The 26380-nt window shown below is 33.6% G+C and overlaps 1 protein-coding gene and 2 long non-coding RNA genes across 4 annotated transcripts; all 3 read right to left on the bottom strand.

Annotated features, from left to right (window-relative positions):
• Window positions 1–10690: 10690 nt before the first annotated feature.
• Window positions 10691–15184, bottom strand: LOC145636284 (uncharacterized). 2 transcript variants are annotated; one of them, XR_014114092.1, is made up of 5 exons: window positions 14771–15184; window positions 13743–14131; window positions 13528–13652; window positions 12206–12354; window positions 10691–11249 (listed from the first exon to the last, which is right to left on the bottom strand). It is a non-coding gene; the product is annotated as an uncharacterized LOC145636284 (long non-coding RNA). The 2 variants fall into 2 exon arrangements; XR_014114091.1 differs by having other exon boundaries at window positions 13743–14067; window positions 14771–15183.
• A 609-nt stretch (window positions 15185–15793) lies between these two features.
• LOC145637215 (uncharacterized) lies at window positions 15794–17399 on the bottom strand. The gene is made up of 3 exons (XM_081688692.1): window positions 17164–17399; window positions 16898–17067; window positions 15794–15957 (listed from the first exon to the last, which is right to left on the bottom strand). Exons 1-3 carry the CDS (start codon window positions 17397–17399, stop codon window positions 15794–15796), a joined length of 570 nt encoding a protein of 189 aa, XP_081544818.1.
• Window positions 17400–17419: 20 nt separating this feature from the next.
• LOC145635240 (uncharacterized) lies at window positions 17420–20686 on the bottom strand. The gene is made up of 3 exons (XR_014113814.1): window positions 20267–20686; window positions 18280–18446; window positions 17420–17461 (listed from the first exon to the last, which is right to left on the bottom strand). It is a non-coding gene; the product is annotated as an uncharacterized LOC145635240 (long non-coding RNA).
• Between the last annotated feature and the right edge of the window lie 5694 nt (window positions 20687–26380).

Below are 26380 nucleotides of genomic sequence, written 5' to 3'. Positions count from 1 at the left end.
ACCACCAATTCCACCACCCCAGCCTCAGCCCGAGGTGGCGTTTTCTCCACCTCGCATGTCTCACTCCGTCCCTCATATTGACTCTGACCCAGTTTGGGACCTTCAGAGTATAGGTCAGGCCTAGGACGTATCGAGCATTCCCATACTGACCTTAGGAGGATGGTAGGCTCTATAGACCAGAGGTTAGGGTACCTGGAGAGGAACCAGGGTAGAGCTCTCTACCCTATGTACGATGATTATGCTCGTCGGGGCAACATTCCCGACGACGCTATTCACCCTGACTGGTTTCAGCCTCCACCCCAGGGATACGATAGGGATCCCACTACCCATGGTATTTACACTAACTATTCTGCCTTCCATGGGTACGGCCAGGACATTCCTTTCGGGGGACCGGCGGGGGGGAGTTTTCATGCTGATTATTTTGGTGGTAGCTCTTCTGGTGCAGGTAGTGCAGGTGGCAGTCGAGGTGCAGGGTTTGGCCACATGGATGAGGATGATCAGGACTACCTATGCTGGGCTAGTTCCCGAGCCAATGAGGACATTGTCTGATTCTGGCTTGGGGGAGATTTTGGATTTGGTATCTTTCTTTTTCTCTTTTCTTTTATTGTTGGTGTGTTTTCTTAGGGTAGATTTATTGCTTTCTAGGTTAGTTTTATTGCTTTCTTATATATGAAAAATACAAAAAAAATTGAAAAATAAAAAAAATCCAAAAATACATTCCGATGAATTGTAAATCATGCTTCCCCTGTGCCCCTTACTTGAGAAAATTTGTTTTGATTCTTGGTATTTGATGATAAGCATTGTGGATTATTTGATCATGATTTGATGTTTGATTGTCTTGAAACCTTAACATGAGTCAATTTTGTCCAACTACTTGTGAATATAGTGCTTGACTAGTTGATTTGATTAGGAATGTGTGTTAGTTCCTGGTATGTCAATGAATTTGAGTATTGATTTGCAACTATTAGTAAATGATTCATTATTATGCACATTGAGGAGAACGAAGGCGTTCATTCTTTTAGGTAATATCCAGATGATTGTAGATACATTTGTTCCCTTCTAGCTACCAATGTTGTTGCCTTGACTTTTTGTTGTTTATTAGCCACATTACAAGCCTATTTTGCCCCATTGGTTACTAGTCCCAAGCTTGGCTTGGGGGAGCTATTAGTGAGTGAGGTGAGGGAGTTTGTAGTGTGCTTATGATTTGCACAAATTGGGTGGGTTTTTGAGAAGTTGTTTTGTTTTTTATCATATTTATTTTTTATGAGTTCGAGAGTTATTTTTTCTTGAAAAAAATAAAGCATGGTGTTATGAAAAAAAAAGAGAAGTTCAAGAAAGGAAAAAAATGTGAAAAAAATAAGTGAACTTCAATAGAAAAAAAAAGCAAAAAAAAGAAGAAAAAAATGTTCAATGTTCAAATGTTCTAGTTGGAGGTTGATTCAAAAGAAAAAAAAATATGAGCTTCAATGAAAAATTCAAGTTTGAAAAATAAAGTTTGTTTATTCACTCCACTTCTTCATTATTATATTTTTATGAGTGAAATTGTAAGTGTTGGGATTATTTATTATGATTGGAGTATATTTGGTTGATATTAGAGTTGGTTATGTAGGAGATGTTGATCATTATTTATTTTGATCATGGGTTTTATTAGGATTTGCTCCCTTAAGCATAGTTTTTCTCTCACTTGTTCCCAAATGATTCCTACCCTTTACCATAGCCTTAAATTACAAGCTTCAAAGACCTTCCGACCTTTGTGCATAGAATTGTATGAATGTGAAAGTGTTGTTTATCAATGCAAGTTATGATTTGACATATTTCGAGTCGACTAGTAGGATTGAGCGTTCATTGTTTTCTACACACGAGAGTATGAGTTGGGAGGGCATTGTTCACATAAAGGGGTTGGATGGGGAGCGATCGAGTACATCTTTTACTCGCCACAAAAATGAGAGTTGAGTGTGTGAGCACTAGTCTTGAATTCTATATGCTCTTGTGGTTTGCTCTGTTTGACAATTGTTAGGGAAGATCGGTAATTAGATGGAATTGATTGGTTGATTTTGAAGCATGTTTATTTGATTTACCCTGGATCGTTTGTGCTTGATTTTAACTTTTTGGGGTGAAGCATATTTATTGATTCATTGATGAGATCTTTGCTTAGGGACAAGCAAAGGTTTGGCTTGGGGGAGTTTGATGTGTCTATTTTATATAGTATTTTACCCCCGTCCCTTGGTTATAATTAGTAGTGTTTTTGGCTCTTTTGAGCCACTTTTATTACTAATTGGTGTTTTCTAGTGTTTTCGTAGATTTGGTTGACTTTTGCAGGGATTTACACTTTTGGAGTATTTTTCTGAGATATTTTGGACCAATCACGAACATTGGAGAAGCACGACCAGACTTTATAGCCCAGGACCGGTTAGAGCCATCAAACCGGTGATTAAGGGCTCGTTATAGGTGATACCAGGGCATTTGGACCGAGTACTCAAGACCCGAGGAGGAAACCCAGATTGGCCCGAAGAATTGGAGCCCAATCGTAGTCCAAATTGTGGCCCAAGAGAGCCGCCCGGCCAAAGAGGCTGGTGCCCGGAGGCGCGCCCGGCCGGGCGGGAGAAGCTAAGGTCGGCGCCCGGTGACGCGCCCGGCCGGGCGCGAGATTCAACCTGAAGAGCAAAAAGGCGCGCCCGATCGGGCGGTGCCTCGCCCGATCGGGCGCGTGTAATTATTAGGAGACGATTAGCGTCGTTTTAGTTTGTTTTAGTTTAGGATTTGTACGGAGTATAAATACTCCTCCGTAATACGATTTTAGCAGACCTATCTCTCTCTCTCTCTCTTACTCTTTCTTTAATCTCTTAAATGTTCTCTTAGATTCTCTCTCTCTAAAACCTTTGTTCTTAAATCTACTCTTAATTCCAGTTTTATTTTGGTAACGATTTCTCTTCTCTTAATCTTAGTTGTTTATTTTATTCCTTTAATCATGTCTTACTTTATTGCTTTGATTAGTTTAGTTTCTATTATGTGTGAGTAGTTTTCTTTCTAGGGTTTATGGGGATACGTAAATAATATGAAGGGGTAATTTATTGTTGTTAATTATCAATGCTAGATTAATTTCCTATTGATTGATTTAATGCTCTGTGACTAGATTAGGCCTGATCTTTTATGCATGAGTTTGACAATATTAATTCGAGATTCGACAGATGAGAATTGATGTTTAGGTCTAGTTTCAATAGGCAGGTTAATTTATAAATGGTTAGGTCGAGATTCAAAAGATGAGATTTAATACCGGTAAATTAATTGTGTGATTATAATACGTAGCAAAGCCCTTTATAATCTGATTAACATATGCATTGATGAATGATCATTATATTCAATTCTACCTTGGAATATTGTTTATTGGTGAACCTATGCCCTAGATTCCTTTTATATATTATTTCCTCCTTATTCTTAACCTTCGTAGTTTAGTTTCATACTCAACTTATATATTGGTTACCTAATAATCTAGATTATATTAGTTAATTAGGAATAGAAAGACTTGTTTCCCTGTGGAGTTCGGCCCTTCTTCCCTATCTACTTTAGTTAGAGGACTTAGGTAATTACTTTTGATTAGGGGATAAGACTTTACCCTGTCAGTGACAACTGGCGAATTGGTGGTGGACTGGTAGCGGTCTGGCGGTGGGCCTGATACCCGGTCCGATGATTGGGCTAGTAGGCAGTCCGGCTGTGGGCTGGTAGCTGGCCTGGCGGTGGCCCGCCAGTCGATGGCTGGTTTTTTTTAATTTAATTAATCAATTAATTTATTTTTATTTTTTTTTTTAAAAAAAATACCCAATAATATGGTGACACGTGTACATAATAGGCTCCACTAACGGATTTATGGACAGAATCCGTTAATTGGAGGTGATTGGTGGTAAAAGACAACTTTTATTTTTTTATGTGGTGGTAAAATAAAACTTTTTTATGTAGGTGGTAAAAGAAAATAATTCATTTTTTGGAATTGATAAAAGTCAAAATTTCCTAATGTTTTAATAAGAGTAAAAGAGAAGTATTTTTTTTGAACTAGGGGCATGCGACAATGAGGGTGAAAGAAAGAAGGTGTTATTCGCATCTTTGGCATAACAGCTTAAGTCAGTGGCTTTCGACTGAATATTAGTAGCAATTGGGTGGTTGCTGGCGGCAGGGATGGTGGCAACAATATAATGGTGATTGTTCGGTGGGCAGCAGCTTCGTTGCGGTGTCAATTTAAGCTAGAAGGAGGACGAAGTACATGAAGAAGAAGGCATGAGTTAGAGAGTAGAAAAGATGATTTTATGATTGTGAATAAATGAGGAGGATTAAGGGTCTATCTATAGGTGATTAAGGGTGGAAAAGATAGAGTTCAAGAAGTAATGAGATTAGTATAAGACGTGATAAGTTTAAGTTTGTTAAATAAATTTGAGTATCAGATCATTTGGTCTAGATTTATTCATGTGGAAAAATCTAATGAAAAGGATTAGAAGTGAGAATAAGATAGGTGTTAATTGGTTAGGGAAGTAAGATAGAAAGTAGGATAAACTACGAGATTTAACACTTAATTAAGGTTGAAGATAAAGCCATGAGATTGACATCTTCAACTCACGGCCAACATTTTTAAAAAAAAAAAAACGAAAATCATAATTAAATAAATAAAATAATTGAATTTGATAGTTAAACCAAATTATTATTCAAATATAAATATTTTAGATAATATCATAATTGTAAATCATAATGTATACTCCAGTATTATCTTTCTTTTTTTTTCTTTTTTTTTTTTTTTGACAGAAAGTAAGCTCATTTATTAGGGAGTCAAAGCCTCCAAATTAGACAATACACTTCCAGAAATTTCAGAAGGTAAAGGTGTCCAAAAATACCCGACTCGGTTGACCCGACCCGCTGACCCGACAAATTTTAGCCGGGTATTTTTCATTATTTTTCAAAAATAACGGGCATGGTACCCGACCCGGTAAAAAGAAAGCATGGTGGGTCAGGCATGGGCTGCCCTTTCAACTAGGCGGGTACCCGCTGATCCGCTAAGGGGTTTTTTGAAAGAAATTTTTAAAAAATTACTGCTAGTTTAAAACTAGAATTAGGGTTTTATGTTTCCTTAACACTTTAGCAACCTCTTTTATCAGTTTCCCCCTTTCCTCTTCCTCTCTATATCTCTCCTTCTCCTCTATCTCTCTCTCTCATTTACTCATTTTTTTTAAAGTGAAAATGTTTGTACAGTCGTACTCTTCCTACAACCTTAGAAAACTTTCCCCATTTTTACTAACACCATCAATTTCTTCTCTCATACTAACCCTAATGACAAACGGAACAAACTGTCATTAGTCATTTTGGGGCATCGGGTGATAATTTTGTTAAAATTAGGGATATATGGTGAATTTGAAAATTTTCATGGGTACATACATGATGAATAAGAAAATTACGGAGTAACTCGGGGGGTATTTGGTGAAAAATCCGTAAATTTTATTCATAAAGCTTAAATAACTTTTATTCATACCAGGATAACTAATATATGGTGGGTAACTTTCATTCATTTTAGGGTAATTTTTTATCATTTTATGGCAACTTTAAAGCAGATGTACAATATTTTGTTGTATATATGGGGTGTTAAATTCCGCCATCAAAAATTACCAAAATCGCCAACATTTAGTGTGAATGGACAACCATATCCTTAGTACTTCACTACTATCTTCCATCTTGCCATCAATCACTACACCTTGACACCACCACCCTAATTGACGACAAACACCACCACCAACCCCACCACACTGACCGGCGACGATCACCACCGCACCGGCGACCCACCACCTTCCCTCCTTTTTTTAAAAAAAAACTCAGGCAGTCGCGGTAACCAAAGCCCAAAATCAATTACCTTGTATGGTAAACGGAGCCCAAAACCGGTTACCGTGCATGGTAACCGGAGCCCAAAACCGGTTACCGTGCGTGGTAACCAGAGCCCAAAATCGGTTACCATGCATCCATGGTTACCGGTTTTGGGCTCCGGTTACCACGCACGGTAACTGGTTTTGGGCTCTGGTTACCACGGTTGCCTGAAATAAAAAATAAAAAAACCACCACCTTCACACTGGTCGGGGAAGGTGGAGGGTTGTCATAGAGGGGGGTGTGGTGGGTCGTCGGTCAAAAGGGGTTGTAACCGCAGGTTGGAAGGGATTGTGGGTTGCCGGGAGTATGAAGGGATGGTGAAGCAGTAAGGGTACGATTGCCCATTCACACCAAATGTTGACGGTGGTGATCATTTTTGTTGGCGGTGTTTAGCAATCCACTTTTTTTTAAATATTTGTCTTTAAATTAATTTGTTGTAGCGTTGCAGCTTGGTCCCACCAAGATGCTCCTGATAAACAAAAATCTGTTTATAAGGCTTATAATTAACAGGGCTGACTTGTATATTTGTATTACTAGATGAAGCCCATGCGATGCACGGTTTGTTAGTATTTTTTTTCAAGAAAATATTTTTCATATTTATGTTATTAAAATTGTTATTATATTAGTTTTAAAATATTAGAATAAAATTCATAATCTCAAAAGATAATATTTTGTATTTAATTAATTTAAATTTTAAAATCTCATTCGTCAATTTTACTTACGTGACATTTGAATTATTTAATTGTAAAAGAAATTAATAATCTCTTATTTAATGGGTTACAACTTAAATTTACAATCCTACGTGGCGCGCTAAGAAAATTTAATCCTGCGTGGCTCTCTAAAAAATCGGGGAAAAACTCCCCTTTATATATATATATATATATATATATATATATATATACTAGTAGTCCTCTCGCGCGCGATAGTCCAGCGTGTATATTGTTTGGCATCATGGGTTGTGTGTTTCGTTGATTAGTGTTGGAAAGGAAATAAATCGTATTTGTTGTTCACTTGTTATTAAAATCTTGTTTCTAATAAGTAAATCAATCTTTACTCAAAATTAGTGACCTAGTTTTCTTTTTTGAATAACATAGCAAACTATATAATTCCGTTATACCTAAATTAATAAATATATATTTCTCTAACCTACTTGTATATTAGTAAAACTGATTTTTAATCACAAATTTTGTCTTATGAGTAACACACTCACTAAACGCATATAAAAAACTATTGCATTCAATAACCAACGTTATTTTGCTTGGCGGTATGATTTGGGCGATTTGATGTGATGTAGCGCTAACTATTTTGTTGCATCAATTTGTAAGATTTATAATTCTTTTTCCTCTTATTTTATAGGCTCTATCTATATGCATTACTCGTTTTTTATATGGATCTTGAATTTTAGAAGACCTCTTTCTACTTGATGTCCATCAATCTATCAATATATATTTTCAAGCCCTTGTTTTCTCACTTCTTTTTCCTCTATGGGATATATCATCTTGTGTTACTCACTTTTATGTATTGTGAATTTTAGAAGGCCTCTTTCTACTTGCTATGCATTAATTTATCAATTAATCATTCCAAGCTCTCATTTTCACACTTTCTTTCTATTTTACTTCACTCATACTTTACGGTTTTTAGAATTTTTTCTTCCCTTAGTGTACCACTTTCCTTTTCCTCTCCCCCCTCCTACCTCCTCAATTCCTTTTCCTATATGTGCTCTATCTCCTCTTGTTACTCATTTGTACGAATTGTGAATTTTAAAAGGCCTCTTCCTACTTTCTATCCATCAATTTATCTATTAATCTTTTCAAACCCTTATGTTTTTCACTCTCTATCTATTTTGCCTCACTCATATTTTATGGCTTTGTAATTTTTAGTAAGTCTCTACATACTTGCTCCTTCTCTCGCTGTATCACTTTCCTTGCTTTCCTCCCCTTTTCACTAAAACTCACTTATATCTCCCTAGACATCTCTTTTTTTTTTTTTTTTTTTCTTCTTTTCACTTCACCTGTCTTTTATAAGTTTTTAACACAACTTTTATGTCTTAATAAAGGTATGTTTCAATAAAAAAACTCATGCATATAGTTCTCAATTGACGTTGATGATTTTACAAATTTGAGAAAGTATTATATTACTTGCTACTCCGCCCTTCTTATTTTCTTTTCCTTTACGAGTTCTATCACTTTCTGTTACTCCTTTTTTTTTAATCGTGAATTTTAGAAAACCTATTTCTACTTTGATATCCATCAATCTATCTATTTATCTTTCTAGGCCCTTGTCTTCTCACTTCCTTTTCTTTATGGGCTCTATCTGCTTTTGTTACTCATTCTTATGTATTGTGAACTTTAGGACAGTTCTTACTTGCTAACCATCAATTTATCTATTAAACTTTCCAAACCCTCATTCTTTCACCGCCTTTCGATTTGACCTTACTCATATTTTATGATTTTTGGAATTTCTAGTAAGTCTATATATACCTACTTGCTCTCTCCCTCATTGTACCACTTTTCTTTTCCTTCCCCCCCCCCCCTTCCCTTCTCACTTCCTTTTCCTATATGGGCTCTATTTCCTTCTATTACTCATTTTACAAATTGAGAATTTTAGAAGGCCTCTTCCTATTTTGCTAACCATTAAAATATTAATTAATCTTTCCAAAGCCCTTATTTTTTCACTCCCTTTCTATGTTACCTCAGTCATATTTTATGTTTAATTTCTTTTTTTTAAAAAAAATTGAGTAAGTTTCTACCTACTTGCTCCCTCCTTCGGTGTACGTACCACTTTCTTTCCTCCCTCCTTCACTTAAACTTACTGCTATCTCAACATTTAACTCTTTTAAACTCTTCTTTTCATTCCAGTTGTCTTTTATGATTTTCTATTACAAATTTTATGTCTTATATTAAAGGTATATTTCAACAAAGAAAATCATCCACAGAGTCTCACTTTTGACTTTTACGATTTTGCAAATTTTAGAAATTATTGTATTACTTGCTACACCCCCCTTTTTCTCTCCCCTTCTCATTTCTTTTCCTCTATAGGCTCTATCTCCTTGTGTTACCGGTTTTTTTTTTTTTTTTTATGGATCGTGAATTTTAGAAGGCCTTTTCTACTTGAAATCTATCAATCTTTTTATTTATCTTTTCAAGCCTTGTTTTCTCATTTCCTTTCTCTCTCCCAACACATATTTTTGGTTTTTATAATTTCTACCCTTCTTACTCGCTCCCTCCTTCTCCCCTCTCCTTATCCCTTCTCATTTCCATTTCCCCTAGAGGCTATGGCCATATTTGGTAAATGACTTTTTGGTGGCTTTTTGGTTAGATTTTGGCTTTTGGCTTTTTTATAAGGTCAAACAGCCAAAAAATGTGTTTGGTAATTGGCTTTTTAGCCAGTGAAAAAGCTGGCTTTTAAGCCAAAATGAAAAAGCTGCTTTGAGTTGCTTTTTTGTTGACTTTTGGCTTGTTGGCCCACAAATTATCTAATAAACAGCCAACTACCAACAATTAACTTACCAAACACTTTTATAAACAACCAGCTTTAACAGCCAATTTCAAAAGCCATTATAAACAGCCAAACATACCAGCTGGTCAAACAAGCCAAGTGAACCAGCTAACAGCCAACCGCCAACAGCCACTTGCCAAACAAGGCCTATATCTCCTTGTGCAACTCGTTTTTATATGGATGTGAATTTTAGAAGGCCTCTTTCTACTTGATATCCATCAATCTATGTATCTTTCCAGTCCTTGTTTTCTCACTCCATTTCTCTCCCCACTCATATTCTTCGATTTTTGTAACTTTTAGTAATCCCTTCGTAGTTGGTCCCTCCTTCATTGTACCACTCTTCTTCCCCTCTTCCCTAAAACTCATTGTTGTCTACTTGTCTCCGCAAATCTCTCTCAAACTCTTATTTTCACTCCACTCGTCGTCTTATGTTTTTTTTGGTTATGGTTTAACTAAGAAAATAGTTCATAGAGTTCTTAAAGCGACACTAAAAGTTTCAATACTCCAATATTACAAACGGGGGTCAAGTAGTATAAAACTAATTTAAAGCTAAAATCAATCTACAATCTATATTCAAAATTAGACATTTATAATTAGTTGTTTATCTAATGATTAACTAAATCAATCATACAACAAATGCACAATTCCAACATGTCCAAGTGCTATGACTATCAATGACTATAATATCAATCTTTGCAAGGTATCACATTTATCAGAAATGCCAAAACAACAACACCCTAATTTTTAGCCCTCAATTAAGAAATTAAAGCCAACCTTTGAATTAGCTAATTTAAATTTAAGGCATAAAGCCAAATCCTTTAATAGAAAACCTTTGAACACTCCTAATCCTTTTATAAGTGAGAATTATTTAATGTAGAGGAATCATGAGAAAGTCAAAATTAATTTAAGTGAGGATGAAATTCGTTTTTCTTAATTTCATGTTAATATACACGTATCAATATGAACACAAGTAGGAATGAATAAAAAAAAAGTGAATGATTTTCCTCAAAAAAGTAAACTAAAATAATCACATTATATATTATATATTAGAGGTTACATAGCCCACGACATTATATAGTGGGAGTATAGAAATTAAGAAAACATTATAAAATCTTACAAAGAGAGGCAAATAGGACTTGTGCTAAAATTAAGTTGCTACCGTTATAGTGCTAAAATTAAGTTTCTATTGTTGTGAACTTGTGAATAGATTAGTACCACACTACCATGAAGCTATATTGTTGATGCCATCAAAAGAATTGGATGTGCACATGTACAAAACGAAATAATCCATGCTCAATTTGCAATTGAAATTTCACTGGTTTAATCAAGCAATAAACTAAATTAAGTCATCAAACAAACACATGTTACAAGACAAATTTAGTTAGATCTGCACAGAGAGACCAGAATGAAGTAAATTGACAAGCACCTAAACCTAAATAGCTGATAAAATATCACACTTAGAAATCCTAGAGATTCGGCAGAAAGATATTACAGCTGAAATTGCTTATTATGGAACAATCCCACATATACTTTATTCTACATCCTAAATTATTAAATAAAGAATCCTTAAATCTGGGATGATTTGTTAATCAATGACTTGTGAATGTGAGGGATAACACCACCACCAGCAATGGTCCCCTTGATGAGGGTATCGAGCTCCTCATCCCCTCGAATAGCAAGTTGCAGATGCCTTGGAGTCATCCTCTTCACTTTTAAATATTTGCTTGCATTTCCTGCTAGCTTGAGCACTTATGCAGTTAGGTACTCAAGTATCGCTGCAGAGTCGACAGCAGCAGTTGCACCTACACGACCATTGGCTGAGGCTCTTGACTTAAGGTGATGGTGAATTCGACTAACTGGAAAATGAAGAACCCCGCACAGATAATCCACACAAAGTTAATAATTTATGAGGAATTAACCACCAAAAGAAATCAAGGGGAATATATCATATGTCAACAATGAGCTCATTATAAGCAGAATGATTGTTTAGAAAACCAATAGGACAACTAAACATGCAAAAGGCAGTAGCTAGACTTGCAGAATAACCACTGATAATCAGAATATTTCTAATAGACAGGTAAGTAGTCCATATTAATACAGGGGAATTCTCAAAGGCTTAGAATGTCGCGCAGGGGAAAATCATTGGAGAAAATTGAACTTCACTACTTAACTAAGACAAAGTACACATAATCACTAATAAACAAAGTGTGTTGATTTGTCAATCTGTTTATTAGACTATTAAGAATACTGACATAATGCAATGGAAGAAAAACATTTGATTTCTTTCTAAAAGCTAATAAATACCTTGATCCATGCCTAAAAAAAATATTATTCAAACATTGCCTCAAGTAAAGCAACTACTCCTTCACAGCTTCACCCACAGACAACTCAAAATCACTACAGTTTATTTTACTTATTTAAGAAAGTTGACTATGATCAGCTTTATAAACCCCAATTTTTTGCTTTTGCAATTTAATTGCAGCAGTCTGATTCTACGCATTCGTATTATTCAATTATTTCAATAGTATTCAACTAAATTCATTCAAGAAAGATAACTTGATCAACCTAGATGATTTCTTACAAAAAACTTGACATGTATAGGGAGAAAATCTATAAGATCACTCTAAATACAAAGAATTAACATGGAAACATATTTTAAAAACTCCCCTTAATGTCTCGACTTAGTAAATTCCCTCTTTTTTCTATGAAACCATTGAATAATGAAGGAGCCAGTAAATAAAACCCAAATAACTGAAAGAAGCATGTAACATTACAATTATAATTTAACTTTAAAGAGCCCATGAAGACTTACAGAGGCAATAAAGACTCTGGCTGCATCCAGAAAATATCGTCTCTCCACCAGCACAAGAACCAATATACAATATGTCAAGTTTGAGATCTTCACACTCTCTTGCAGTCTTGCTAAAGCATGGTTGTCTGCTGAGTGAGGCTGCAGACAATCTAAAAGGATGTCAGTTGACATTAATTCAATCCCTTAACAAAGATGTGGTCACATTAATTTAATCCCTTAACAAAGATGCGGTCAACAAAACAGAAAAAATCTCCTAAATAAACATTCAATGATATCATTTACCTTTGTAACAAAAATTGCAGTGGGGTTTGCATCTCTTATTAACAAACATACCATACAATTTAGTTACTCAATAATCGACTAATCAGGACACCATCTACATATTAGCTGTATTTATTAGTTTATTACCTTTTAGGATACAAACCACTCTACAATTCTGCTGCCTGACAATCAATAAAAAGAATAAGTTGTACTAATTGTCTAACACTAAGGTAATTATTTCTATCATATTTACAAATATCAGACAATTTTTAAAACAATTAAATCCTAGAAAATAATCCAAGAGAAACAAAACCAATACCAACAAATTAAACTAACAACACGAACAAAATCAACAGCCCTAATTCAATGCCAAACAAGACGCTTTCCCTTAAGACCTGAACACTGATCACTCTTTTCCTCTTTAGAAATTTCATGCGATCACATAACTTTAATTCCCACTGATCCCTTCCATTACATCACCAACAAATAGGATTACCTTATTCAATTTATTTATACACAAAATCATCATTATCTCCGAATATTTTACCATCCAAATTCATACACTAAAGCACATAAACTCAAACCCATAAGATCTCAGCCACTTATTCCATTCCCTTGTAAATCATCATTAACTCAGAATATTTTACCATTCAAATTCACACGCTCAAGCACATAAACTCAATCACACAAGATCTCAGCCACTTATTCCAAGCTAAAATCATCAACTACAAAATAAGTAAAAATTCATCAAAAAATATTAAACCTAGTTCTAGGCATTTAATCTTCAAATACCTTTCAAATTTAAGGCATAAAGCTAAACCCTTTAATAGAAAACCTTTGAACACTCCTAATCCTTTATACGTGAAAATTATTTTTAATTTACGTTTCGGTGCTGTCTGATGGGTTACATTTGGCATCAATAGTAGCCAAGTCATTATCTTCTCCTTGTGACTACAAATTTTTTAATTTACCCTGCATATGCAATGACCAATGACTATAAGAAACTATGCAATGACTTGATTAAGGGATGAGGAAGAGTAGTTCATATGATTTAATTATACCGTTAATGCAACATTTTCAAGACGGAGTTTCTGAGAGTTCTCCACCGTTGGTTGATTTCTGACTTAAGAGCCAAGTTTTCAGCATTGAGGGATTCAACTCTTCTGGCAAGTTCCTCAGTCTCAGCCTGCAATATAATAAGCAAGGCGTTATGAAAACAAAGTTAATCTCAAGTGATGCTCACAATTGGTTTTATCAAAGACACTATAAATATCACCTGTTTCCTCAACCTTGATCTTCTTGCAGATTCTCGATTGGATTGTTTTCTCCTCTCCCGCTTCAATTCCCTCTCATTCTGTACCCAGAAAATAAGAACAACATATATGTTACAGTGCGCATAAATGACAACTCTTGACCCAAAGCATCTGCTCTGATATGCTCACTCCAACGGGTTGATTACTCCCTGGGGTCAGGGGAACTCCCTTTCACACTGACCCCAGGATTCCTCAGCTCCAATGTGGTGGCCGCACCAGGTGAAACAACAATTCCCACTACTTGTCCTGTTACTGCACTTGCAGGAGTGAGACTGAGGCATCATATACCTGGACAATTGGAACATTTAAACATCCTCAGTTTGAATTGATATTGATGTTCACAATGTGATTCCTGAACACAACAATTCAAATAACTCCTTAATAAATAACCCATAATTAATCACAACATTCTTCAAACAGATAAATCATAATTTTATTTTATTTTAAAAACCAGATAAATCATTATTTAGTCATTAGATAAGAATTTTATATTAAGAGACAAAATTTCACTACAAAACAATTATTAAAGCCCAGATCAAAATCAAAAAAAAAAAAAATTTCTTAAAAAAAAAACACCACTTACAGTTGCAGTTTCAAGCTGAAATCATCAACTACAAAATAAGTAGAAATTCATAAAAAATGATTAAACCTAGTTCTAGGTAATTAATCTTCATATACCTTTCAAATTTCTGCCGAATTAATCATCAATGGAAGTTATCAAAAACCCTAATTTGTAAATTGCTTAAATGCAGCAACAAATTGAAACTTTAGCCAGCAAAATCGGCTTGATTTTGGCAAAATTAGCCCATAATTACTCAATAATCAACCTTTGAAATCGATTTAACAACTATAAAAGAGTCGAAATCACCAAATTGAAGGGATCAATCAACCGCAAAATCAATCAAATCGAATCAAAGCAATCGATAAGCTGAATGATAGCATTGATTAATGAGAAAGTAATCCACCAAAAGAAAAGGAAATTAAGAGTTACCTAGAAAAAGCAGAGAGATCGAGAAAGAGATGACAGTAAGTTTGAGTGGATCTCGCACTGATGAACTCCTGTTATTTCTTCGCGCTTCAAAATGAAGACAAATTCTGCTATTTAACAGCTTTGTTTTGGTGGGGATGAATATGTGTTTTTTTTTAAAAAAAAAACTCTGTAACAGTTTGTGTAATATAACTCATCAATGGAAGTTGGACCACCACAACCATCGAACCTACCACCGCCGTGAGAACTCCGGCCTGAAGTTACCGCCAATTGTTGGAGGAAAAATGAATGAAGCTGGGGCATGGCAAATTGGCAAGCCAACCTAAACCATGAAAGAGGAGAGAGATAAAGAATACATGGAGGAGCATGAAATTGGGAAAGAGATATGACAGAGAGAGGGGAAATGAATGGAAGGGAGGAAAAATGGGAAATTTGGTGACTCACCAAATGAAATGCAAATGCAACCCAAATACATGTACCTCAAACTCTCAAACTTTTGCCAACCTTATGAACAGTAAATTTCATTGACTACAGACTCAGACCACTATTCATTTCATGTTTGACAACTTGCTGCTTTTTAAGGGGTAGGGATATATATATATATATATATATATATATATATATATATATATATTAGATTTTGTAATGCCCTTAATTCATTTTTACTTTTACAAATTAATTAATAAAAATCTCTCAAATTTATTTAGTTGTTTCCCAGGTAAAATTCAGCTGAATTAGTCTTCATTTTTGTGCAAAAATTCAACAGTGTTCTCTCTATATTAAAAAAATATTCATACCAGCAACTAGGGAAAGCCTTCATTTAATAAACAAATGATCAACTGATACAACAACGGAAGAAGGAATAGAAATTACAAAGTACGTCAACAAAACAAATATTGTCAATAATGAAATTACAAACTGATAAGGCAAGCATTATTGCCCTTTATTTTTATCAATATAATTGAAATAAAGAAAACGGTAATTGTTTAATTAGCAATCATGTAGAGGATGATTTTTTGAAGCATTTTAATTATTATCGTAACCGCCGACCAAGAAGATGGAATTAAATTGCACTTTCACGTCTAAACTATCTCCTCCGGCAAAGTTAAATGGCGAAGTAAAAACATCAGATCCATCGATGAAGTCGGGAAAACCCAATGAAAGCTTTGAGCCACTGATCCAGTCCATTTCTGTAACAAATATATGTAGTGTTAAATACCGTAATATCTTGTTGAATTAATTCTAATATACTCTCTTCAAGCTTTTTTTTTTTTTTTTTTTTTTTATTATTATTATTATACTTCCTCTATCCTTTTATTAGATTCTCACTTCTCTTTATTATATGAGTAACAAATGTTAAAAGTGGGATTCTAATAAAAGGATGGAGGGAGTATTATTATTAGTATTGTTTTACATTGATATACTCATATACTATGTGTGTGTATTTATATATATTGTGTACATTATTATTATTATTATTATTATTATTATTATTATTCACAAACAAGTCATACTAATGCAGTGTCGAAGTCAAGGCAGGGTTAGTGTGGGTCATGACCTCTTCTTACGGTATATATTTATATAAAGTAGCAACAAATTACATGTGTCAAGTTGTAGGAGAGTTGGTTTAATTGTTATATATCGGCCATGTTTGGTAAATAGCTTTTTGATGGTTTTTGGGTTAGTTTTTGGCTTTTGGCTTTTGGCTTTTTTATGTGGTCAAACAGCCAAAAAATGTGTTTGGTAATTGGTTTTTTAGTTAGCGAAAAAGCTGCTTTTAAGCCAAAATAAAAATAATAAAAAAAAAAAACTGATTTGAGTAGCTTTTTTTTGTTGGCTTTTAGCTTGTTGGCCCACAAATTATCTAATAAATAGCCAACAACCAACAACTAATTTACCAAACACTTTTATAAACCGTCAATTTCAAAAGTCATTATAAACAGCCAAATATTTCAGCTGGTCAAAAAACTCAAGTGAATCAGCCAACAGCTAACCGCCAACAATCATTTGCCAAACAAAGCCATCGAATATTTTTCGCGTATGGGATATGAGAACAAATACAGTTTGGCCCCCCTAACAAAATTTTTTTTAGCTCCGCCACTGATAAATGTATACACGAAATGCAATTACCTGATGCAGCATTTTCGTATGAACCGCCTCTTTTGTTTAACAAGCTGAGCTCATAACTAACAAGCATTTGCCTTCCGTTGGAAACCCTGTCCGAGTCGACAAGCACAAGAAAAAGGGACCAAAATGTATCATCCGATGATCCATATCCTGTTCGATGTAGCTCTAGTTTCCTGCGTGCACATTAATTAATACACGTATTATGTATTATTAGTTGATCTATTGATAAAAGTATATGGATAGAGTAGAGATCGAAAATTCATACGCACCAAGTGTATGATTCTTTATTCAAGGTAGTCTTGAAGGGATCAGACACCATTGGTTTAGAGAAATCGCCAGTAGACAATTTTTTAAATTTGATAAGAGGAAAAGTGCGTTTCGAAATAAATTTAACCATCGATAACTTTGAGAATGTAGGTTCATTGCTTGTAACGAAAACCTCTGCTCCAAAGGTAACTTGGTCGTCAACAAGGAATCCGTTGGTGCCAAGCTTAAAATCAGTCATTCCAATCACTTGTGGTATTCCTGATACTGTTCCCCGGGTATCGTAATGATTTTCTCCCAAATCTGCAGTTTAACATGGTATCAGAGCAGTTCTCCTCTAACAGTGGTATATGGGGAGCTATTGTGGTCGTTACATCGGCACAAATTCAGTTAGACCATTTTGTAGAATACTCCCTCCGTTTTTAAATACTTGCTTTATTTCTATTTTTTTGCACTATTTATTTGTGTTACTTTGATTAAAGTTTGTAATTTATACATAAGAAAAAATATAGTCTTGTGGATGCTTGTTAAAATCATCTCAATAAATAGATTATTAATTTTCAATTGTTAGAATTTATACTTATTGATAATTAATGATATTATTGATCAAAGATTAACATCGGCATACGTGCTCAAAAAAATGGAGTAGGTATTTAAAAACGGAGAGAGTAGTGTTAAACCTAACCTACATGGTCAAACAATCTCGAATGGATAGGTGATAACAGGGGCATCTAATAATTCAGTCATGTGACTTGTTACAGAGCAACCTAATATATAATGATTGACCCACTATCAGACCAACCACGTATAAGAATTTGTGATATAAAAAATATATGTAGCAAGTAAGTAATGTAACTCTTTTATTTTAAGCAAATGATCAAAGCAAACATTTTTTTAAAGACTTAAAATTGAAATAGATGAAGCATTATTTAATATATAATAACAAATACTACCTCAATTTCATATTTTTTGCAACGATTTGACATAAAGTAGAGAAAAAAATATCTAATCGTTGTAAATAATATGAAACAGAGGTTGTGAAAGAGAATAATTAAACACCAATACATCAAATAGGTGGTACAATTTCCGGTGACATTGTTCTCATAGTAAAAAGAACGTACCTTCAATAACTAGATATTGACGTGAAGGTTGATGCAATATGAAAAATTTGATTGATACATAATTCGACATTTTTTGACTCGTGTTACTCTGGTGCCTCTTCAAGTACATGGATATGTAGTCGCCGCTACCTCTTGCCTTATCCCCTTCGGGATAGATTATCATCGACCTTAATTAATACAGATTAAAGAATTTATCATCTTTGAGCAGTGAGCATAATTTAAATCATGGAAGGGGAGTGAGATTAATTAGTTTCTACTAGAACTATTAGAAACGTTGAAGTATTTTTCTTATTTCGACTATTATTGTCATCAATAACTATATATTAAAAACTTACTAACAATAATACGTGTCGACTATTATCATATCTTGCAAGGTATGTATGGAAAACAAAAGGATACTTAGTAATTTTTGTATGTCTAAAGAAATTACTAATAAATAAAAATTAAGTATTGTGTTCCTTCAAAAAAAAAACTAAGTATTGTGTACGGTGTACGTTAATTTATTGTAAAACGGGTTAAAGTTTTGTTAAAAGACTTAAAGTTACCCTTTATACTGTAAAAGTTATTATTTTTCTCTTAATAAATTTTATATTACAAAAAACTTATAATGAATTAGATTAATCATATTAGTCTTTATAGTATGTATCACGTATCTATAAAAAATTTACACATTAAAATAAAATTCAAATCAACGACAAATTAAAAATTGCCCTTTAAGTAGTTAAAGTTACCATAAAAATAGTTAAAGTTACACTTAAACAAACTGTTTTACAATAAAATTAACGTACACCCGTTGCACACAAGACTTGGTCATAAATAAATTAGATATCCATCCCTCATCAAATATTCCATGTTCTCTTCAACTTATTTTAGATTTCTTGTCAAAATCAGCTTTGACTAAAAATATATATCCATATCTTATCAGACCATAACTTTTTATTCTCGTTTATTTATTACTAAATATCTTCAATTGCGTATTAAATTTTTTATATAAAAATTAAGAATTTAAAATATGCAATGACACGAATTCAACAAGAACCGACTCAAAGTGTATTTTTTCCATAAATTAGCATAAAAATTTGGTTAAAGTTTAGTCAAATATTTTCTACAAACCACATAAGTAGACCTGATTATTGAATAGGGTAACCCTACTAGCGTTATTATAAGCCAAAATATTTTCCCAAGTTAATAAATATAGAAAATTGATAATGTAAAAAATTATAAGAAAAATACAGTTTAATAATCCTAACAATGGTTGGCTAATTCATATAATAGCTTGTTATGCCAAATCATCTTTTTAAGCTACAACAATTCTAGCTATTTGTTGTTCCAATGGTTAAGCTAGTTATAAATTAATTTATTTTTAAATTTAAAATATTTTTTATCTAATAAATATCTACCAAGCTAATTAGCTCTACAAAGCTAATTTGCTTGCCAAAGCTAATTAGCAAGATGTGCAACAATGGTATAGCTATTAGTTTAAGAGTTTTAATATTTGCAAGCTAGTCCCTTTTTTCAACCATTGGAGTTGCTCTAATAATCCTAATTATGGGGGTAGTTTGCCTTCAATAGTCCCAATGACCTGTATCCTGTTGAAAGTTTTTTTTTTTTTTTTTGTGTTATTAACAACACATGTCAACGCGTTAATGGTCTAAAATTAAAAATTTAAAAAAAAAAAAAAACAACTCACTCTTATGTACCTTATTAAAATTAGACTATATCCTATTATTTCAAGAGAAGAAAACAACTCACTCTTACAGTCTTACGTACTCTATACAATGTGTCATTTACTGCACATATTGGACTTAAACTTATTAGACCCTTATTGCACATATTGTAATTTATTAGACCTGATTAAACTTATTGACACTCATTAAACCTAATTTCACCTTAATTGTCAACTGAAAAAAAAAAAAACGAAGTATATAGATTTTGTAAAATTGTTTGTATAAACTTAAAGGTATTTGTTACCATCCACGTCACTTACCATGTTTCGGTCCCAACAACAAATTGTGGAGTCTCAAAAAACTTTTCGTTATTGGATGATTTTATGGCAGTTTTAAGACCTGTCCATGAATCAATCTCGAAGCTTAAATGGCAAGGCTTCCTTGCTCTGAAAGTCCGAATTGGTTCATTCGGGTCGCTGATGTCGAAACTGAAAGTCCCTGCACATTATTTTTACAGTAGATCAGATTATATCAGATATAATTGTACATAAAACACACCCACCAAAACTAAATTGAAACATACTTCCATTCCAATCTTTCATGGTTGAATTGATAAGTTAGTTTGCAGTTGGTTTTAAGGTACAAGGACCCCGTTTTTGGTTTGTGTGAAAGAACAACAGAATTTGGAGTTTTTTTATAGAGTTTTGTATAGACCTTTAAACAAAAAAAAAGGAAAAAAAAATAATAAGAAAAATATTAATATATTATACGAGCGGTCCCTAGTGGAGAGGAAAGCAGTAACTCTCTAAAAACAGAAATAGAGAGTGTTCCAACTTCCTTATTATTAGGTTGTATATATTTTTCTATATATTTGGAGAAAATCCAAGTCAATAAGTCAAACAAACTTACTTTGTATATCTAGGGGTAGTTTCGAAATGGATTTTATTAAGTTGGGGGTAAGTCGGTAATTTTCTTTTAAAGTGGTATTGACCTGTCAATGCCGTAGGAGGGAGTCAATGGTAGAAATCCGGTGAGTGGTAATCTTTTACAACATTTTTTACTTTAAGGAAATTCTCAACAGTGACCCCCAACTTCTGCTACGCACCAACAGTGACCTCCCTTTTATTTATTATACAAAATGACTCTAATTAAGAAATTTATCTCACTTATGACATTAATGAGTGTTATTTAATTAAAAAAAAAACTAACTATATATAATTAGCTTTGAAAAACAAATAAACTAAAAGGCAACCCAGCCACCACCTCCATCCACATCCCCCACCAGACATTCCAGCTCCACCTCTACCCTCAGCGGAGCCACCGAACCCCTCTCTGAACCTTAACCCCACAACTCTCTCTCCTCTAACCATTGCCTCCACCCTTTCCTCCGACGCACGCATCAACCACTTGCCCGAGCAAAATCTAGGTTTTCATGCAATTGGTCTAATATTGAAGATGTTGAATGCAAGCGGATGGGAAGTCGAATGGTGGCGTAGATTGGTAGTTGTTACACGATTAGTGGTGGCTACCGCTTGCGCATGCTGCTGCCTGCTCGAGGTTCGCAGCTGGTACTGGTAGTGATGGTGGTAGATTGCTGGTTTGTGCGTGTGTTGGTGTGTAAGGTAGCTATTGCGGGTTGTACCAGGGCAAGGTGGCTGATTAGTGGTTGGGCGTGAATGTGATTGCGAGGGGGAGAAGTAGTGTGGTTGGTTGGTGGTGATAGTAGTGGTAGTTGCGGGGATGCTTGCTGGGACAGTTAGTAGCGTTGTCGTTGGTCGAAAGAACTTGGGGTAGTGTCGCTGGAATGGGAGATGGTGGCTGGCAGGTAGGGATGGCAATGGATCTGGACCCAACCCGGATCCGTGGATCCAGATCCGTTTTTCACGGATTTGGGTCTTAAAATTTTGGACCCGTCGGATCTGGGTCCTGCTGACAAAAACGGATTTGGATCTGGGTCTAGACCCTAGACCCGAATCCAGATCCGTGGACCCGTTTTTTTATTTTTCATATTAAAAAAAAAAACTAAAATTGTTTTTTCTTTATTAAAAATGTTGATAATGTTAATAATGATAAAGATTAACCCTTTCAAGAGATGAATTTTGGATGCTCATATTATATACATCATCGTTGTTTTTTCACTAGCTCACATGTAACATCGTATTTTTTTTGTTGTTTATAATTTTAATTCAAAATATGAGTGTATAAGTTGGTTAATTTGGGATTGAACTTAATAACCAACAATGTAAGTTTGAAATAAATTTTTTGACCCAAACATTACATTTATTGCAAAAAATTATGCAAAATATATTGGACCCGTTTTGGACCCGGGTCTTCATTTTCTAGACCCGACGGATCCGGGTCGGATCTGAATCCTATATACAAAAACGGATCTGGATCCGGGTCCATCCGGACCCGGTCCAGATCCGACCCGTTGCCATCCCTACTGGCAGGTGGGGCTAGCGGCTTTTAGTGTTAATTTTTTTTTAGTTTTTCTTTTGTTTTTTTTTTTTTTTAAATTTTAAATCTAACGATGGTTATATTTAATGGATTATGGTTATGAGTGAGATGTAATTTTAACTAAGGTTATTTTGTATAGTTAATTTTCAAGAGGGTCACCATGTGTTCGTAGCAAAGTTGGGGGGCCACCGTTGAGAAAATCTTTTTATTTTATTATGTAGTTTCTTACAACATTGTTTTTATAATAGGTAATTTTTCATAAAATCGGATTATATTAGATAGTTTCTCACAAAAAAAACTTTTTTTTTTTTTTTTTTTTGAACAAAGATTGATTCATATATAAAAAGTGATACGACATTTACAAAGAGATTTATATCAAAGACATACATGACAGTTGAATCGAATAAAAACACCCTTTCAGCAAAGCTACGATCATTGTTGCAAGTCGTACATTTTTTATACCCTCTTCCACATCGTTGTGATCTACAACCTTCTTCGACGAGGGGGTCTATCGATCTGTTGTAAACGTGAAGAAAATTTTCACTTAATTCGTCTGGTTGTAATCAAAAGATTAATCTCTTTTTTGACCCCGCACAAATCTTTACCCATTAAATAACTATACAACAATTCATCAAACAAAAAACCCAATCCACTTGCATTCAACAATTCGTGCAAAATTTAGAAATAGGAACAAAGATAAGGGACGACGCATTTTTTTTTTCCTAATACTTTAATGCTACATCTTGGAAGAAACGATCAAAATTGACAGCCTTCTGAAGTCAACTAAAAATAAGAGGGCTATCACAAGGCGACATTCATAAACAACTAATTTAGTCAATAATGTATATTACGCTCACAATCATCTTTAATTAACTATAGAAATTTATGTTTTGTACCAACTACAGAAGAACTTAATCAATCATATAATACTTCATAAATTTATTCCTTAAAAAAAAAAAAAAAAACAAAACAAAAAAAACACTTTATTATTTTAATTTAAATCATCTTCTTTTTTTTTTTTTTTTTTTTAGGAAAATTTGAATCATCATCTTTATTATTTTAAATCATCTTGTATTACTACAGAGTGGGTATTTGTGTAAGCAAGTTGTCAAGTTGTAGTTTTTAAAAAATATAAAAATTGAAATCAAAATAATAAGAAGCATTACAACATGTATGGCAATATACATACACAATTAACTTAATCAATAATGTAAGTACTCCGTATTTTAATGAGCTAGAGCTATCATGATTAGTTGATCATAGGAGAGAACGAAGCCGACGTTTTGATCAATGACTTGTAAAATAATTATATAACTATATAAGTATATAATTAGCAAGTGGCAATTGATTTATAAACGTCATTATGAATACTAGTGTGGACAGTTGAACAGAACTTTCCAAATATTGAATATTAACTACAGTGTACTACTCCCTCCATCCTAAATTACATTCCTACTTTTATCATTTATTCTTCACATAATAGAGAGAATTAGAAATGTCATTTTGGGACGGATTAAATTTATCAAATTCAACTTTCCATTCTAACTTTGACCAATTTTCTTTAAACACCAAAAAAATAAAATAAAAACAAAAATTCTGAAATAATTCTAACTTTAGGTGTGTTTCTTCTAGTAGTTTCAAGTTTCAACTGATCAGCAACTTGTTATTCATATTACGAGTGTATTCAATTCACATAATTTTTACTTATCGTAATTTATCTGATCTTATCTAAACTTATCTGATCATATTTCTGAACTTACTCTTATTAGAACTTATTTTAGTTATAAAATAAACTTGGGTAACCCTGATTAACTCTTATCACAACTTAATTGAACTTATTAACCCTTATCTAAACTTATTATTCCTAGAATAATTGCAAATAAGGTGATCAGGGCCTACCTGAAAACGTGTCAATTTGTGATTGGTCCAAAAAATATTTAAACATTAGAATTGAATCATGTCCAAAATGCACATAATATTTGTGGAAGTAAACGCTCCCCAAAATTGAAATAATTTTAGAATAATCGAAAATAAGAATTATTAAAATTAATTTTTTTTTTCTCCTTATATACTTCCTTCGTCCCTTTTGGACAATTTTCACGGGAATTAATAGTATAAATAACAAGCAGTATAAGTACATTGAAAAGATAAATTTTTCTTTGGATATGCAAGAAAGTATTGAGAGAAAGGAATAAAAGTACATGAAAAAGCAAAATTTACATACAAAAGTTAAATTTGTACAAATATTGTTGCAAATTGAAGAGAATTTTGGTAAAAAAAATTAAAAAAAAAAAAAAAAAAAAAAAAAAAGGAAATTTTGCAAAAATCCACTTTTTAAATCTTGTTTTTTTTGCATATAACAACCTTTTAAAAATTTTGTTGCAACTTACCACCAATTCAATGTAAAACAATTGATAAATTTGGCTAAATCCCACCCAGCCTTGAGAGACCCCTCTAACCTTTGAAAACCGTCAAAAATCTCCATCTCAGCCCCCAAAAACCCCTCTAACCTTCGAAAACCGTCGAAAATCCCAACCCCAAAAAAACCCACCCAACCTCCCTTAAACATATATAATAAATCTCAGCCTTGAAAACCCCCCTTAAACACCTTAAAAGCACAATAAAATCTGTTGGTGGGTGCTAGCTGGTCGTTATCGAAGGTTAAGGAGGGTGGTTGGCTGATTTTTGGTGGTGGCTAGGATCAAGCTAAGGTTAGGGTTTCAAGGTGGACGGCGGGGGTTAGTGGCTGGTTTTTTTTTTTTTTTTGAAAGAAAAAAGTTATTATATATATATATATATATATATATATATATATATATATATATATATATTTGGTTTTTTATACGTGGCATACAACCTACTAAAATCGGTCACTAAAAATCAAGATCCATTAAAAGAAGATGGCATACAAAGGTGGAATTGTCTCGTAATATTTAAAATGTGGGATTATTATAGTCAGACCATGAAAATGTGAGATCATTTATTTCCATTTTTTAAAAATACTTTCAATTAGTAAAAATAATTTAAATTAAAAAAAAATTCAAGTTATTAAATCTATAAGCAAACAAAACTACAAAGAGTAGACTATTATATAAATTTTCAAAAACGCTTGTATAACCGTGTAAAATTTTATGGGCGTGCCCCTATTCCTCAGTTTCTCAAATGGCATTTGTGTAATTAAAATGCCTTGGGAATTGTAAACTAATGGTATTATAATCAAAAGAAGTGCTGACTGTAAAATCCACTATAGTTGATGACTTGGAATAAACTTGACGGCGTCATATCAAGTTTGCGTTTATCGCCAGCGGCGTTACAATACCATCGGAGCTTCATCTTTCACCTCTATCACAACAAACACCAACATCTTCACCTTCCTCTTTTGTCTCCACCAACAACAACCATCGATTGTCCAACACCATCAGCTTCCTCTTTCATCTAAATCATCTCCATCAACAACAACCTCCATTGAAGCTTCGCCGCAAAAGCTCGAATTCCTCCATTCAAACTCGAATGCCTCCATTGAATGGCGGCTTCGCCGCCAGAATTTAACGAAAAACCCTAAAGAAAATATTGAAATTAAGGGCATGGTTAACCCCTAATGGATAGGTGTTTGACGCTTATGAGCTTTCCTTCTCCATTGAAGCTACTACATAATTATAGATTGTGAAATTGAAATTTGATGATTACCGATTAACACTAGATCGTGAAATTGAAACTCAATAATTAGCAGTGACACTTAACATTAAATTCGATGATTTGAAAAATTAATCTTACCTTTTTTTTTGGGAAAATTTAATCTTACCTTAAATTGCTTTAATGGTGAAAGCTGGAAATAATGTACTGTGTTGAATCGGAATTTGGGAGTGTATTTTTTCTTCTGAGCATCACTTTTGAGCATTGTTCAAAAGTAAAGTAACATGGGTTTACCTTGTTAACTCCGTCTATGTCAAGTCCAACAGCTGTCATACCGCAATTAC

Source organism: Chenopodium album, chromosome 6 (genome assembly GCF_948465745.1).
Source record: "Chenopodium album chromosome 6, dcCheAlbu1.1, whole genome shotgun sequence".
Lineage (NCBI taxonomy): Eukaryota > Viridiplantae > Streptophyta > Magnoliopsida > Caryophyllales > Amaranthaceae > Chenopodium > Chenopodium album.
This window is presented reverse-complemented; position numbering and strand designations above follow the sequence as displayed.